This window comes from Rosa rugosa, chromosome 6, assembly GCF_958449725.1.
Source record: "Rosa rugosa chromosome 6, drRosRugo1.1, whole genome shotgun sequence".
Taxonomy (NCBI): Eukaryota; Viridiplantae; Streptophyta; class Magnoliopsida; order Rosales; family Rosaceae; genus Rosa; species Rosa rugosa.
The window spans coordinates 6,043,084-6,061,576 of record NC_084825.1 but is presented as its reverse complement, the minus strand read 5'-3'; the positions used below and the strand labels follow the sequence as shown (position 1 = coordinate 6,061,576).

At 40.1% G+C, this 18,493-nt stretch overlaps 1 protein-coding gene and 1 long non-coding RNA gene across 4 annotated transcripts; one reads left to right on the top strand and one right to left on the bottom strand.

Annotated features, from left to right (window-relative positions):
* The first annotated feature begins 6,637 nt into the window (after window positions 1–6,637).
* LOC133717710 (annexin-like protein RJ4) lies at window positions 6,638–8,764 on the top strand. The gene is made up of 6 exons (XM_062144424.1): window positions 6,638–6,779; window positions 7,106–7,251; window positions 7,378–7,596; window positions 7,802–8,014; window positions 8,164–8,253; window positions 8,344–8,764. Exons 1-6 carry the CDS (start codon window positions 6,707–6,709, stop codon window positions 8,542–8,544), a joined length of 942 nt encoding a protein of 313 aa, XP_062000408.1. The 5' UTR covers window positions 6,638–6,706; the 3' UTR covers window positions 8,545–8,764.
* Window positions 8,765–11,812: 3,048 nt separating this feature from the next.
* Window positions 11,813–14,067, bottom strand: LOC133717559 (uncharacterized). 3 transcript variants are annotated; one of them, XR_009849729.1, is made up of 4 exons: window positions 13,753–14,067; window positions 13,438–13,654; window positions 12,267–12,661; window positions 11,813–12,058 (listed from the first exon to the last, which is right to left on the bottom strand). It is a non-coding gene; the product is annotated as an uncharacterized LOC133717559 (long non-coding RNA). The 3 variants fall into 3 exon arrangements; XR_009849730.1 differs by having other exon boundaries at window positions 12,305–12,661; window positions 13,753–14,066; XR_009849728.1 differs by having other exon boundaries at window positions 11,813–12,661; window positions 13,753–14,055.
* Between the last annotated feature and the right edge of the window lie 4,426 nt (window positions 14,068–18,493).

Sequence of the window (18,493 nt, the reverse complement as noted above, 5' to 3'; positions counted from 1 at the left end):
GATTTCATTAGCCGACCAGAGTCACAGTACACATTCTTTCCCTTCTTTTAAGCTCACTCTTTCCTTTTCATGTTGTAAATATATATTGACTTGCTCACTTTGTGCATGATTAAGTAAATACTTTTCCTTTAATCATGCTTCTACAAAACTATCACTCGAACACTGGAAACTTGTTCTTTGGGAATCACTTGGCCAAATTCCAATGAACAAGTTCAACACTGAATTTTCAATTTAACAAATACTATTGTATAGTTAAACTTTTCAGGGCTAACCAAGCACTAGTAAACATAATCAATATACCAATTAACAAAATTAAAAGTTAGTCAGAGCCATATATATTAGTGAGATGAGTCATGACTACCTTAAACGTGGCCCCTGCAACCACTTGAAAACTTCTTCCCTCTATTTTATTGCAACCAAATTCCTTATACACTGAACAATTAAACTCTTTTCTCAGTAAGATCAACCGCACAACAACTTCCAAACTTAACAATTAATAGATTACCTTAACAAGATGAATTGTATCTCTCAATCTTGATTCCAATTTGATTCAAGCTCAACAAGTCTATCCCATGCTGCATTCAAACCAAACGGGGAAGCTACTACTTGTGTCTGCACCCTGTTAGAAAATTTGGTCGATGGATGCTACGTGTACACCAGATTTTGATTCTCCTACAAAATCACAAAAAAATAATATATTAATAGAAAATAATAATCATCATTTCATTGTAATAATAGACTAAAATAGCGAGAATCATAACACTTATCTATTGAATTTGTAGGCTTCTGAAGGACAGATCATTCAAAAGGAGTTTAAGGTTGAGGCGTGCAAACATTGTCCTTAAGAGTAGATTTCGCCCCTCGGAGACAATTTCTCGGTGTAGCAAGTTAGTGACGCCCTACCCTCCAGGGTACAACAACCATTAATCCTTGTAAGCGTACACTCGCAAACTTGGATCCTAGAAATGCTTGATTTTTTTCCTTTGACATTATGGAAGAGCAAGAGCAAATATGCATGAATTCACTAGAGAAATGGCTACAGAGAGAATTATAGAAGATAATGAATTTCATTATGTCTGTAAGAGTAAGAAGTGACAGGTATTATTAAATTTCATAAATTTAATAAGATAATTATTGAAATATCGTAACTCCTGTAACCTTAATATGCTCTAATATTATGAGCATAGTGAATTAGTAACATTTTAGAATAACTGTATAGTAAATAATTTTTCAATGAATTGAGAGTTAGACCAAGTATTTTGAAATACACAATCAAAATTTCCAACACAACCAGCATACAGAAGTAGTTCAATCCACATGTGTGCCTCCAATGATACACAGTTTGATAAGTCAAACCAAATCAATTTTTACTTGGTATTCGAAGCTATGAAATCAAATCAGAACCCATCTCCATTCACAGTAAACTCGTTGTGGTCATGCAACCCGAAACATCAAACTTCCCAAATTTCACCAAAATTGAAATCTAAGTACTTCAGGACGTAGAGCTCAATGAGAAGACTAGTTTCCTTACCTTGCATGTCATCATCAGCGACCGAAGTCGCAGAAAAAGCTGCAAAACCGCCGGGAAGTCCGGTCTTTTCGAGATTCAAACCTCCGTCACAATTTACCGTTTTGATAAGCACATACCAGAGAGTGATCAACAATGAAGAGAGAAAGCTATTGCCATCTGATAGACACCGAAAAGTGGTCGGAGTCCGATTCACGACCGAAAATCACCATGAATAGCTGAAGCTGTCGAGCTTCGTTCCTCCTTCAACTGACCTTTACTGGAGAAGCCAAGACCATGGTCGAGTCACGCTGTGGAGAGGAAGCCAACGCCACTAGTCCCGTCAATAGAGGTGGTCGGAGCTAAGAATACCGACCAGGTCACACTTGCGGGTATTTGGGTCAAGAAACTGGTCTCCAGCTCTAGCTTTTTATGGAACGTTCTGGTTGTTTGATTCGATCTGAGACTAATTACAAACCTAAACTAAATGAATATCTTGGGCTATGAAGAAGGGTGAAGAAATAGACGCTCGAGATTATACCACAACCATTCCCTTTATATACAAAGAATTTCTTTATTTCTAAATTGTAACGCCCCAGGCTACACCTCACCATCTTAAGCTCGTTACAGTGCCGCGAGTCTCTAAAACATAAATCGAACGCTCGGCTTACATCCTAGAGAGCCGCTAGGCATTTTATTTAAAAAACTTTTTGCATAAACACAGCGGAAGCTACAAATATTTTTGAGGTGAAAATCCTTGAGTTGCTAAAAATCATTTCATTCGTCCAAAACTTGAATGAATGTTCACACGAAGGATACGAACTTTAAGTAATGAGAACTAAAATTGACAACGGCTAACTATCAACAAGTTTCGGAACACGAAGTTCGAGAAAAAGAATGTAGAACAAAGTCCAAACGATGGTTTACCGGACTTATTCCGCACACCCAGCTCCGTCCGCTTTAGTCCCGTCACCAGTGCACGGTACCTGCATCCACACTATTGTAGGGGTGAGCTTTCGTCCTCGGTGCTCAACAGGAACTCTACCTCGACTAGATTTAAAACCAAATAATAAAACTTTGGGGCCCCAGTATGAAAACATGCTTAAACCAAATATTTCAATCAACAACAAACTTTTTAATAATGCTTTCTAACTCGAAAATTGATGCAGGATACTTAAATAAACACGCACGCTGAATCTTACCCGATGGCCGGTCCCGTAGACCCACTACACGACCTTACCTCAAATAATTTATCAACCAGGTAAGCGTAGTGAGAGCGTCCGCTACCTAGCTACACACACGGAGTTAGGTCGTCATTACGATCGCTCACTGTCCGACCGGTGTAGCTAACCCTCCGGAGGTTTAGGGGATTGAACCCAGGGAAGTCAGTGCCCCCTTCGCTCTTAAGCCATCACATTTCTCACACGGTTTGGTTAGTATGCATTGCATTTTAACTTAACCAAACCATACCAACTGGATTCCGATGCTTTCTCTCATGTACTCCGAGAGTCACGAACCTTCTGTTCCTTGAGTAACTTCAGAAGCTACTTCAAGCAAGCTCGATTGAACAGGGATGTTGACGAACTGGGAATCCAACACACCAGCTAGCAGTTTCTGGAATTTAGCTTCAGTTTAGAACAACAAGCATCAATAGGTGGAGACGAGATGGAGAGTTTCCTTACCGAATGTGGCCCAGACGGTGGCCGGAGACTGCAAAGCTCGTCGGAGAAGTCTTCCAGTCGCCGTTGCTCCTTCTCCGTTCAATTCATGAGGTGATCCAAAAGCACAAGGATGTAGGCGACGGCGAGGCGAAGGTGGAGGTGTCCGTACGCCGGCCGGAGGTGACCTGACGGTGGAGCGCCGGCCGGGTTGAGGTGTCGGTTCGAGCTGCTTCTCGGGTCAGAGAGCATCGAGCTCTCTCTCCCTCTCAAGTTTTCTGGGAAATACTCCATCCTTGATCTGATCAAGGACTATATATACCTCAACCTAAATTGTAATCAAGGGCTTGGATGAAGCGGTGGGTAGATCAACGGCTAGGGTTGCACCGCAGAAAATCCTATTTCTTTAATTTTTTTTTCTAAAATTCCACCACTTAGGAAAATCAACTGCAATCTGCTTCTCCTTCTCCCCATATGTCATTGTTACTTACTTATCGATAAATAAATTAATCTCAATCTCGTCTTAATTTTTTAAAATTTTTCCGGGACTCACAGACTCGAAAAGCTTCCAAGTGTACCACAATTGAGTGAATTGACATTTAGGACTCACTTATCATTTTGGTTTAGAAGTGGTGGGATTGTGGTGTAGTAGGCTTGACCAATAAGTTGAGTTAACCATTGTAATGAAGGACATTTGTTTCGCACTGTAATGCTTTGTAATAACCCGTCCCTAAATTTTTTCTTTTCTTTCTTGCGGGTGGTATTATTTTGCAAAGAGAATTTTTTTGTTTGAAATTTATTATGACTTAATGAGGTTTAATTATGAGCTATTGCATGAAATAATTTTTGTGAGTCTAGAATTTATTAGGGAAATAGTTTTTTGTGAGTTTAGAATTTTATTAGGGATTTAGAATTTATTTGGGATTTTAAAATTTATGTTGTTATAGAAGGTTAAGAAAAGAAAGGTTGAATTTCAATCTAGAATTTATTTTCTTATAAAAAGTTAAGGCAGGAAAAGTTGGAATTCAATTTAGAATTTATGTTGTTATTAAAGCTTGAGGAAGGAAAGATTGAAATTTAATTTATTTCCGTTGGAGTGTTTTAATGGAGAATCTAGTTTAAATAAAATCCTACAAAATCGAGGGAATCTTATCTCTCTTTCTTCTACAATCGTGCGGCAAATATCACTTATCACTTAGAACAAACAAAAGGGAAACCGCGTAGTTGTTCAACGAGAGTTTAAGGAAGAATGTAGTGTTTTGGGCACCTTGGTGGGGGGGCTCAAACTACGAAGGAATGACTACTGGTATAGAGTAGGAACAAGGATAGGCACACTTTCTTTTTTCAAGGTAGGGGTTTTGATTCCAATGATAGATATATATTTAATGTCTCTCTAATTTTTGTGAGAATTGTGGTGTGTTGATTATCGTATGGATATTTCCGTTATGCATGTTGTTGGTTACGCATAAAACATGATTTGTGACTTTGTTGAATGTGATGAAATTTATGGCTTGTATTTATTGCAAACGTAAATTATTGCTTGTGGTACCTCTAAAGTAGAAAGTAATGCCGACAACTTTGTGGCTGTCCGAAGACATGGGGGATGTCATGGGAGGAATGTTTTGTGTAGTTGAGACTAAACCTCGTAGGGACCAGAATTCATGCGAGTCCGTGTGCACAAGAGAATGAGATATTGATTATACTTCTTCTGGTGATTCCGAGATGGGATGTCAGAAGTCGATGATTCTGAGATGGGATGTCAGCAATCAGTGATTCTGGGATGGGATATCAACGAGGGTATAGTCGGTGATTTCGGATTGGATGATTTGGACTTGGAGATCGAGGGGAGGACAAGATGACTAGCAAAATGGGTTACGGTTGGGATGAACAAGGGGTAATGGGTAAAGGTTCATTGTGAATGATTGGAGTTTGAGGTGCGAGTGTTGCTCGGTGCTTGTGTGCGTTTCTTGCTTCACCTAAGAAGTTATTGAGACATGAGTATGTGAGGATGATTTTCCCCTACTGAGCGGTGGTAGCTCTCCCCTATGTTACTATATTGGGTGTGTCTATTGCCACCCTACCATTTTCTTAATTCACCCTACAATATAAGCAAAGTATCCTCGGAATCGCAAATCCAACTCCCTGGAGAAGATGAACCCAACAGATGGGTTCTGATTTGGGCCCAAAGACTTGGCTAGATTTGATCTGGACACCCAACTCTTATTGAGCACTCGAACCCAGCAACTTCGCACGACTGCCGTCTCTGATTGCTTCTACAACATCGTCGTCAACAGAAACAATGTTGTTCTACTATCGCCGACCTAGCGAAGACGACTATCAAGTAGCCACCAAACCAGCAGCCCACTACCACCTTGCAATTCCGAAAGGAGATTAGTGGATTTCGATTCAATGGGCATCCAAGCTTTTGGAAACCAGCCATCGACGGTCAGTCTAGCAGCACCGCTCTTCACTGGCTTCATTATGAGCCTAGCTGCAGCCACGGTTTCGCCGCCGTACTCTAGTAGGGCACATCTATTAGACTAAAAAGATCCTGGTCCAATTCGCTTATGCGCCAAATACCAAGCCTCAAGCCTTCGCCGCTGACTAGTTGCCTACCAGCCCAAGCAATCCGAGTGAGAGGATCAATGGAAGGGTAGAAATTCCCTGAGATTGGAATTCGATCGAAGCTGCTGTGCTCATGTACTGTGAACATCCCAAGAAGAGATGCCCACACCCTGAATCCAGAGGCCGAACCGTCAACATCCAACTGTATCGTCGTTGAATTCTTGGTGATTGATGTTTGTGCGACTATCAAGGTCGCCATAGATGCCAGCGCATAGTCCATACCCATGAATTAGGAGGATGGTGATAGCAAGGATCAGAGGAGTCGATGGTGATCGACATTGAAAAGCAGTAGCAGCGGAGCAGAAGACACGGTTAGGGTTTAGAGGAGCCATAAGAATAATCCTTTAGACAAATCAATAATAATAATAAAAAAAATTAATAAAAAATAAAAATAAGTACGTTTATGATCCTTTCAACAACAAAAAAAGTACGTTTATGATCCTTTCAACAACAAAAAAAGTACGTTTATGATTAAAAAGTTTATGATCTAAAGACTAATAAGACGAGACGAAAGAAGACTTAAACTCAATTGGCCAGCTCGTCAACAAATATCACGATACCAAAAAGACTAATGTAAAAAATGTCTTAAAGCTAAATCATGATAATAAAAGACTGAAAGAAACCTAAGTGGCCAACTCAAGAAACCCAAATCATTGATAAGTAACGTCACAGTGTGAATGTCATCAAAAAAACGTCACGGTGTGAATAACGTGCCAAGTTAACAAGACAATTTTCTTCCTTTCACATTTAGCCTGAGCTAAGCTGAATGTGAAGTGGTTGTTACCTACAAATCTACAATATTGAGTATTACAAGACATTTAGTCCTATATAAAGACGTGCACATAATGTGACTGGTCTCTCACATCCTTATTCTCAAAACAAAAACTAGCTACTAGAGCATCTATAGCAATCTTCAATGGCATCCCTTATTACTCCAGATCAGTTCTCCGCTAACCAAGATGCCGAGGCTCTCCGAAAGGCGTGTCAAGGTATTGTAACAAGCAAACCACATAGTTGTTGAAGTGCATGCCAACTTTTCTAGTTTTTGGCAATTTATGCCTTGGAGTAGGAGTATTTTTGGAGATTTTAATTTTTACTTCTCTATAATAGAGAAATTATAGGGGGGCTGTTGGAGATGCTCTGAGAACACTTACAAAGTTTCTATCCCAATACGATATTTTTGTGATTTCATATCAACAGAAATGTGTTAATGGTGTTGCTTAGATTATTACTTTTGTAATTGATATATATGCTAATATGCGCATGAATTTATGTTGATTTAATTAATTTATTTTTGTTGGTTACTCTTACATAGGATGGGGGACTAATGAGAAGGTCATCATCTCCATACTGGGTCATAGAAGTGCAACTCAAAGAAAAGAAATCAGGGTCGCTTATGAACAACTTTATCAAGAAGATCTTCTCAAGCGCCTTGAATCTGAGCTCTCTGGTGATTTTGAGGTATCATTACTATAGAACATTTTGCTGCATATAATCAGATTATTGCAAAAGAAATATCATATCCCAATCTACTTCTGTTCACAAGTATATATGCTACTAAAGAACATTTTGGGATGTCATGTATAGAGAGCGGTGTACCGTTGGACATTGGATCCAGCTGATCGTGATGCTGTTTTGGCTAATCTGGCCATTAAGAAACCCGAGACTGACTACAATGTCATCATCGAAATCTCCAGCGTTCGGTGTCCTGAAGAGCTTCTAGCTGTAAGAAAAGCTTACCAGCTTCGCTACAAGTGCTCCTTGGAAGAAGATATAGCTCAACACACCACTGGTGATATCCGCAAGGTACATGCTGTTGGACAATTTGACATGTTATGCTGTCGAACTGTAGTTTTTATTGCACCTTCAAACCAGAATCGGTTGGTCAATGGATCACCTACATAAACACAGGAGTGAAAGAAAAAGGAAGAGTATAGGCAACTTTGAGTGCCTGTTACAGTTGATAAATTGTATTTTTAATGGTGCTTTTGGCTTATGGTGAATGTTGCAGCTTTTGGTTGCTTTTGTGACTGCTTACCGCTATGACGGAAATGATATCAATGAAAAGTTGGCAAGTTCAGAAGCTAATATTCTTCACGATGCTATCAAAGACAAGTGTTTTAATCATGAAGAAATTATTAGGATCCTGAGTACAAGGAGCAAGACACAGCTCATGGCTACATTCAACAAATACAGAGATGACCATGGCAGCTCTATCAGCAAGGTAAGATAAGAAGATCACTGATGTGAGGCTTAGTTAGAATACCCGATTTTGGATTCACATTCTCAATGTGTCAGAAAAGGAATTTACTTGATTTTGTAGTGATTTTCGTGCTTTAATGATCTATCTGTTTTTTATTTTCTCTCTCTCAGAATTTATTGGAGGATGGGACTAATGATTTCCAGAAGGCATTGCATGTAGCCATTCGATGCCTCAATGACCCCAAGAAGTACTTTGAGAAGGTAGTAACCAAAATTTCATGTGTAATTCTCTCTCTTTTAGAAACAATTCCCTCTCAAACTAATATATTATCCCTGATATTCTGTGTAAAGGTACTACGCAATGCTATCATAGGGACAGGGACCGATGAGGATGCTCTCACTCGGGTGATTGTTACAAGGGCAGAGAGGGACTTGAGGGACATCATGGTGGTTTACTACAATAAGAACAGTGTTCCTCTTGAACAGGCTGTGGCCCAAGAAACTTCAGGGGACTACAAAACCTTCCTCCTTACTCTGTTGGGAAAGAACTAAGATCCTTCTCTGAGCAAATTCGAATCAAGCTAGTGAGCTATGAATGATGCTGATGTTTTCTATTTGTGTTTGATGAGTGTTTCTGTTCTATATTGTGTCATTAGCTAGTTTCTTTGCATGCAGTATTTGCAGTGTGACTATCTATCTTTATCAATGTTCCTGGAGTAGGGAGTTTTTATGTGAAAAGTGTGTATAATGAAGGAATTTAGAGTGCAATATACCAAGTTTTATTGTTGTAATGTCTTCAACAATGCACGCCAAAAATAATTCATATACTCAACAGGGGCAGAAATCAAACCCGACTATGTAAATGAAGGACTCCTAGCTACCACCAACATGATATGTGAAATGGCCTATACTCCTTTGGAGCAAGTCAGCAGAACACTTGGACACAAAATATGCATATACAAACATGATATGTGAATCTCCACTCCACCCAAATCTAAGAACCCTTACAAATCCATTAAGGTAAAAGAAGATGACAGTAATATAAAAAAAAAAAAAAACATGTTGTAAATATTTGTGGATAATCACGTAAATAGATGTTGAGTAATAGGTGTCTATCCCTATAGATTGGTGATTGATAGGTTGTAATTGTAGGAGTGATTGAATTGTAATTAAGCATTACCCTTTTGTGTACACCATGTAGTCCTATAGAAGGCTCCTCATGGTGAGATCAATAATACACACATTCTATTCTCTACGTCTAAACTCTCTCTCTCTCTCTCTCTCTCTCTCTCAAATTCTTTTACTATAGTTTTACAACACGTTATCAGCACGAAAAGCTCTAGGATTCAGTTTGCGAGTTGCGGAGAAGAGGTGGTTCATCATTCAATCAAGAGAAGAGGCGAATAACTCCCGAGTTGCGGAGAAGAGGCGGATCATCGTTCAATCTGGTTTAGGATATGTATCACAAACAAGCTCTTGGATTGGTTGAGAAGACAACCTTCTCAGTTCTGCACATATAAACTGAAGATTCGTCAGTTCTTCATCAAGTATTTTTTTTTTCCAAAATCTAATTTTATATTCATGCTTATTGAGCCTATTGATTGAATATGAACAATAACCATGATGCATGAACCCCCAAATTTACTTTATTAATTTATTTGGTTGATACATATATATCTGTCATATATATTTGTTCATGTTTTTTGGATTTGATTGACATATATCATGACACATTGACATGTATGATTCCTATTTAATATTACTACAATGCCAGAAGCATTTACCCAATTTATTACCTATACGAAATGCCAGAAGCATTAATGGGATTTGAACCCATTTCCTTAGGTACATAACCGCTGTATTAATTTATTTACGTTATGATTTAATAACATATATTGAATTTGATTATGTTATAATTGTGAATATTAAATGAGGCTGAGTCAGAAGCTCAAAATCAAGTCCAAAGTCACAACAACAAATCCAAGCCAGAAGCTCAGGCCCAAGTTGCAAGGCTAGAACAGAAGCTCGCCACATGCTGCCATAACAAAGGTTATGAATCTTCTCAAAGTAGGCTCATCCATTTGGATGCGATGTCTAGGTAAGGTTCAGATGAGGCTGTGTACTTAAGTGAGTCTCGCTCCACCTAAACCTCATCTTTCCTTACCTGGTCGTATTCAATTGGAGTTACCGAAAGGGTTGAGTAATAACTTTTCATTCCTTGGCAGACCAGTTTGAGCCCAGCAGGCCTACTCTCCCTCAGTATGACCTAGTAGCCCAGCAGGTCTCACACACTCTGACTAGTGCATGAAAGCCTGGGTCACGAGCTTGCAAACTAAGCCCCGTAGGCTTCACTATCAAGCCCACTCCTTCTTTTTTCCAGCAGAATAAAAAATAAAAGGAAAAATGATTTGATATTGTAAATAGATTCACCATATCTAATATGTGTAATTAATTGCCAGAAGCATTTATTCACATAATTGTGTGATAATTAATCTGTTATATTACTAGCATGCAATTAATATCTCAATTGATTTATGATTTCTATTTATCCAATTTGTGAGATATTATTACAATTTGCTTTATTCAATATTTTTATGTTACTTGTCTAAATTTTCGCACTAGAATATATGTGTAGAAAATGCAGGTACCTAATGAACTAGAAGTTCTAAATGAACCAGTAGTTCATACATAAATCGAACTTGTAGTTCCGATAATGCCATTTAAGAAACTTAAAGTTGTCTTCATAAATTCACCACACATGATCAAACCAGTAGATTTTACATGTTTAATCTGATTTGTCATACCATGTTATAAGAACTCGAAGTTCTTATTTGGTGCTCATGGATTTTTCCAAAAAGCACTTACCACAATTTTGTTCTTTAATATCAAATTTTAGCAATTGAATGTTTCCGGAAGAAATTATCTAAAGTTGGCATGCTTTCTTGCGTGAAGCAAGACATGATTAGCAAGATATTGAACAAGCCCATCCGCCCAAAACAATACAAGGAGAGGCACTTTACTAATTCTCAGAATTGATCACTATCTTGTTGCTCACTGAAATGAACAACAACCTCCTGTTGAGGAATGATCAAGCCAAGCCCATCGGTACCTAAGCAACACTTTTTCTTGAAGCAAATGATGTTACTCATCGCAAACCTAATCGCGAAAGGAGAAATTGTGACCGTGGAAGGGACAAAAAGTTCGATCTTTCGAGACAAGGAAAGAGAGGTGGCCCCATAAATGGCCCATATAACCGGCCCAAAACATGGCCCTATGTTATAGTGCCATTGCCCAACAACCCAAAGTGGAAAGGAACACTGGTTCGGCTCGCCGCCACCAAAATCAGCATGATATTTGTTATCGTCGTGGAGGAATTGACTGTTGGTCCCACACTAGCTGTGCGATAGCCGAAGCAGTAGATGAGTATTACGCCGGTCGCGGAACTCGAAATACCAACGTTATTGAAGGGTCATTTTCTATTGATTCCACACTAGAGATCATGGATTTTCAGACAGTTACTGAACATACCGAGGATTAGGACTCGAAGACATGGGTATAATTGGCCCCTTGTGCCATATCTATTTCATCTTAATGAATGAAACATCTTCGGATTTTGGTGATTTATGTTTTCATTTATTTTGGATTATGGAAATATGGTTCTGTTCGAATATATTTAATTCAATAAACTTATTTATGTTGTCTGTAACGCCCCAAGCTGCACGTCACAGTGCCGCGAGTCTTTAAAACATAAACCGAACGCTCGATTTACATTCTAGAGAACCGCTAGGCATTTTGTTTGAAAACTTTTTGTAAAAACACAGCGGAAGCTACAAATACTTTTGAGGTGAAAATTCGTTTCATTCGTCTAAAACTTGGAATTAGTGTTCACACAGATGGTACGAACTTCAAAGAACAAGAGTGTGACTGGATTTGACACACAATTGACTGTTCACAAGTCTCGGAATACGAAGTTCAAAGAATAGCAAGGTAATTTACTGAATTTGTTCTGCACACCCAGCTCCGTACGCTATTGTCCCCTTACCAGTGCACAGTACCTGTATCCAAACTGTTGTAGGGGTGAGCTTTCGTCCTGGCTGCTCTACAGGAACTCTACCACGACTAGGTTTGAAACCAGTAAATATATATATGTGGGATCCCAGTATGAAAACTTTCTCAAACCAAATATTTAAAAGGAACGACAAACTTTAATGTTTTTCAACTTGAAAACTGATGCATGATGCTTAAATAAATACGGCGCCAAATCCAAGTTTTACCTGATGGCCGGTCTCATAGACCCACTACACGACCTTACCTCAATTTAATTTATCACCAGGTAAGCGTAGCGAGAGCGTCCGCTACCTAGCTACACACACGGATCGGGTCGTCATCGCAATCGCTCACCGTCTGACCGGTGTAACTAACCCTCCGGAGGTTTTGGGGATCGAACCCAAGGAAGTCAGAGCCACCCTTCGCTCTCAAGCCATCACATTTCTCACATGGTTTGGTTAGTATGCATTACATTTGAACATAACCAAACCATACCAACTATTAATAACAATATAAGAAAATCACTAACCGAGGAGAGTCCTGAATCCCTACCTGGATTCCGATGCTTTCTCTCACGTACTCCGAGAGTCGCGAACCTTTTGTTCCTCGGGTAACTGGAGTCCTGGATTCCGACATTTTGACCGTTAATATCACATTGAACAATTATATGAAATCACGACGATTAACAAATCGTCCAACCAATTTTTCCTGGTTTGACCAGGACTGACCACATCGACCAAACTTTGACCAAATTTGACCAATCACGACTACAACCACAAATAGTCCCGAATCATCAACACTTTACTTGGAATTGGACTATCGGCCAATTTCCATCATTATCTCCAAGTTCCTTAAATATTACACCACATGGTAATCCCAACAAATTTACTATGGACACCCACTTAGTTTACTTTCACTTCAAACTAAGTTAATTAACTTCTCCGTACAAACCTTGGCATCTAGTTAAATATGGAATGCCACCAAAACTTACTCTACTCTTTACCAGCTTCTACTAATTAATTGTTCTAAACAATTATACCCATTCAATTAGTTACTTTATGCACAATGCCACTTAGACAAGTACTTAAACCAATTCTCTATTATCTTTACACACACCCCGTGCATACAACTCTGGATTCTCCAAGCCAACTCAAACAATTTTATATCCACTATATGTCCAATTTCCAATGAATACCAGGCTATGCACCAGTAGATGCTTCCATCAAAATACTCATGCTTTGATAATCTCACCACACCAGACAAACGAGTTTGAATCTATGTTTAGAGTGCCAACATAACAATCAATTTCATTCAACAACCCATTCAACATAGCTCGAACCAATTTCTCAATCCAAATACAAAACAAGAAACAATTCCTTCCGGAACCTCGAATTTTACCTTCAGTAGTGCGACTTGTAGGTGAGAACCCAAGCTTCTAATTCAACTCTTTCCCGGAACCCGGCGATAAACATACTGCCAACTCGACTTCCACCCATTCACAGATTCTGAAATTTTAGCTCCAATCCGAGTCAATACGCATCCACACATGCAAGTAAGACGGAAGCCAAGGCCAGACAAGTCGAAAAAGTCACCGGTGTTGGTGGCAGCGTCGAGACTGAGAGCAACCCAGAACTCAAATCATCAGAACTTAATCCAATTCGAAAACTAATTAAACTATGACGTAGAGGACGACGAAAGGAGTAAGTTCCATACCACATGCAGCCCAATCGGTCACCGGAATTTGCAGAAACTCGCCGGAAAACATGAGGCTTCATGGTGTCGATTCTCGCTCCAGAGCTGCCGGTTGAAAGACCTGACCCCAGAGAGACGTCGGCGACGAGGAGAGGAAGCCATTGGTGGTGGTGTGCCGTCGTGAAGTGGCCGGACGGCGAGAATACGTTCGGGCCTGGTCGCGGGTCATCGGGCACCGAGAAAGATCGAGAGCGCTGGGTACCTCCAGGTTGATCTAGAGCGTTCGATCAGCCTCTCCTCTATTTACAACCTTCCTCTAATTAATTTACACGGCCCTGATGAAGCGGTGGAAGTTTTGGACGGCTAGGATTGCACCGCAGAAATTTCCATTTTCTTTAATTCATTTTCTAAAATCCCACAACTTCGGAAAATGACTATAAATAGCTCGGGTATCCGAAAAATTCCCCGAAAATTTCCACGAACTCGTCATGTCGTGTACTTGATTATCCAACTCTTAGATTGAGGATTTCACCTCACAAAAATTTTCTGAAAATTATCTCAAGCGCCTTGACATTTATTGAGATCGCTAAACAATTTGTCATACAATCCCCACTAAGCTCGATACATTTTTCCGGGGCTCACATTGTCCAATGGTACTGAACCTACCATTAATGAGGCCTTATAATCTCAATGTTCCAGAAGAACGTTATTGAGTATTAAGGATATTCGAACCAACGGTTATCACGTTAAAACCACTGAGAAAAATGAGTGTAATATCTTTGCATAACCTCCAAGTGTGTGGCCAGAAGCGTACATTGGAGAAATTGAAATATGTTAGCTAGAAGCTAACTAATTCAAGCAACTACTTGCTATGACATGACCGTTTGGGACACACAGGTCAAAGTATGATGCACCGTATCCTCAACTCATCGCAGGTGCATCCCCTTCTGAATAAGGGTCTTGCATATAATGACACACTATGCCTTACTCGTTAAGAATATTCAATTCGAGACCATCATATGCAAAGACTAGTATATACACCACCACTTTTCTGCACAGAATGCAAGGGAAATTTGTGGACATATCCAACCACCATGTGGACCAGTTAAATATTAATGTTTTGGTTGATGTATCGACAAAGTGATCAAATGTTACACTACTGTCCATAAGAAAACGCTGCTTTTGCTAAACTCTCACCCAGATCATGAAATTAAGGGTTCACCACTCGGATTATCCCATAAAGTCTATAAGACTTGATAATACCGGAGAGTTTACATCGAAGTCTTTCGATGATTATTGCATATTCCTTGGGATTGATGCTGAACATATAGTTCCCTATGTTCACACCCAAGATGGTCTCGCAAATAGAATCTTGGTAATGCGCACCAAACTTCTAATTTCTGCATGGGGCTATGCAATCTTGCATGCAGCTATGTTGGTCCCGTTGAGGCCCACTGCTACCAACCTTACTCCGCATTACAGCTGGTGACTGGGTACGAACCTGATGTTTCGCACTTATGTGCATTTGAGTATGCAGTCCTAGTGCCAATTGTGTCGTCACAACGTACAAAATTGGGTCCTCAACAAAGGATGGGCATACATGTCGATTATGAGTCCCATCCATTATGTGCTCTTTAGAGCCCTTGACAGGCGATCTCTTTACCGCTAGATTTGCGGATTGTCACTTTGATGAGACAGTCTTCCCGCCGTTAGGGGGAGAAAAGAACATGACCGTTTCTGATGAACGGCGTGAATTAACATGGAATGTCCCCACAATATCTCATCTTGATCCCCAAACCACACGAAAATAGTGAAGTGCGGACAATTCTAGATCTACAGAGTATAGAATACAATATGCCAGACAGTTTCTTTGATCTAGCTAAAATGATGAGATCATATATACATGCTGCAAATATGCCTGCAAGGATAGACGTCCATGTAGGATGTGTCGTCCCAGATGGACGAGGTACAACCATGGCGGCTAACTAGTCATATGTCCCTTCCCAGAAGTGAGGAAAACCATTAGGTTCGAAGGATTCTTATCCCCGGAAGAGGGTAAACTTGGCACAAACGAATCCTATTGACATCGCAATCTCGAACCGATTCATCTCATGAGATAAATCCGGATTATGGGTACGTCCTAGAAGAGACCATGTTGGGGGACGCTCCAACATTTGAACCCACTCCCGAGAATAGAGAAATCTCGGTAAATTTAGTGAGATTTGGAATCGGGTTGAGATTATCATCGATGATATATTAGTATTTGCGGTGGCCACCGAAACTATAATATGCGATGACCTCGAACATTGCTTTGTTGATCAATATCAACGAAGAGACGACTGGCCAAAAAGGAAATAAACAATCCAGGTCGAATTAGATTCCTTGACAAAGAGAAAGGTGTTTGGACTTGTTGTTCCTACACCTCCCCGTGTTAAACCTGTAAGATTTAAATGGGTATTTATAAGGAAGCATAATGAGAAAAATGAGATTGTGACACACAAGGCTCGTCTAGTGGAGCAAGGATTTTCTCAACGCCCTGTGATTGATTACGAGGAGGCGTATTCTCCCGTAATGGACGTCATAACGTTTCACTATCTTATCAGTTTGGTAGTTTCCGAAAAACTGAATATGCAACTTATGAATGTGGTCACAGCTTATCTCTATGGGGATCACGATACAGAGATATACATAAAATTTCCTGAAGGAATTAATATACCCGATGCAAATAAGTTCTAGACCACGGAACACGCTCTTCATTAGTTTTGCGGCGTTCACTTGATGGATTGAAACAATCTAGACAGAGGTGGTATAACCGTCTAAGTGAATATTTGATCGAGATGGGATATGTGAATAAGAAACTATGCCCATGTGTGTTTATTAAGGAAACAAGTTTCGGGTTTGCAATTATGACGGTCTATGTCAAAGACATGAATTTGATTGATACTCTTGAAGAGATCAAGGAAACCGCAAAGCACCTGAAGTCGGAATTTGAGATGAAAGCCTTGGGAGAACAAATTATTGTCTCGACCTGGAGCCCGAGCACAGTGCAGATGAAATTTTGGTCCATCAATTAAATTACATCCAGAAGATGTTAAGACGCTTTAATGAGGATAAAAGCAAGCACACCCATGGTCGTCCGAAGTCTAGAGAGAACCGTATCGTCCTGCAGAGGATAACGAAGAGATATTGGTGCCAGAAGTCCTATATCTAAGTGCAGTAGGCGCATTATTGTACTTGGCTCAATGCCCTAGACAGGACATCTCATTCAATGTGAACTTGTTAGCTAGATATAGCTCTGCGCCAACACGCCTCCACTAGAATGGCATAAAAGACATTTTTCGCTACCTTAGAGGTATGGCGGTGTTTGAACCTAAATTTAGCATGGCCTACGTGACGTTAAGTCGGGTCCCACAGCCGAGATATAATAAATATTTAGCCGAGGCCCGGCTCACTTCAACTGAGGTCCGGCTCACTTCACCTCAGCCGAGGCCTGACTTCACTTCAGCCGAGGTCCGGCTCACTTCACCTCAGCCGAGGCTCGACTTCACTTCAGCCGAGGTCTGGCTCACTTCGCTCAGCCAAGGCCCGGCTCGCTTCGCCTCAGCTCAATCTAGTTTACTTGCGGCTGAGATGGTTCTAGCAAATGCCCATTTCAGTTAGTTAGGGACGCTGATGGCGGGTTTGGCAAGACATTATGAGCTACTAAATGCCAAATTTCATGTTCAGAGACATTACAGTACTGAGTGTGGCCGTTACAAAATAATCATTGAAGAATCATGATGGTTGATTGTCAATTATGTACATCAAAGGAATTTTATTCTTAGAATTCAATTTATAATCAATTCAGTCTCAACAATTAAAGCTGAGATTGTATGTATTAGTTTTGTTATCTTTATTCTGTACTATAAAAGGGGCCATAGACATCTTTGTTAAAGGTCCACGACCAAAAACACAACAGCTCAATACAAATTCAATATTCTCAAATTCTCTATCGCTTCTCTACACTCTATCAAATCTAAAGTATCTATCGTCAATTATTTTACTTACTGGTATTTTTCTTGTCTTTCCTGCACTTTACATTCTTGCATATTTATTTTGTCGTTCTCTAATTCCTTGTTCATTATTTTTCCTGCACTTGATTTCTTTGCATCTACTCTCCTACATTTACCTTTTTTACAAATCATATTAAGAAAATCATATAAACAAGTTTTTAGGGTTCATGCGTTTCTTCGTCCGTACTCATATTGAATCAAGGCATCAGGGTAACACCTTATACTTTGATTTTGTTTTTACTGTGACTTGTGAGTATCTGCATCCCATAGACTTATCAATTATCACTCGCACTTTCACATTCACTCACCGAGTTGCACAGCACGAACACTCCGGCTAGCAAAGCCGACTCGTGTAAAGTCCTTGCATCCAAGGCAGAGAGAACCCCGCGGCCGAGATCGATCCTTCCTCGGCTCACAATCGACTGATTAGAAGTCAGATGAGCGCAAACTCAGTAACCCATATCTAAACCTCGCTTGGCCTCCCGGCCGCGAGTTGGCACGCCCGCGCACACGTCACCAAGCCAGAAGGACGCGTGTAAGCCAAGAAAACCTCGGCCGAGTGACACGTGGCCGAGACAATTTTTGAGCGAACAGGCGGATATGGGTTTATTCTATCCCTATGCATCAAGGAATGGATCAAACCCCCTTGATCCTCAGAATAATGCTCGCCTTATTGGAATATGCTGATACAGACTATCTGTCAGACCCGC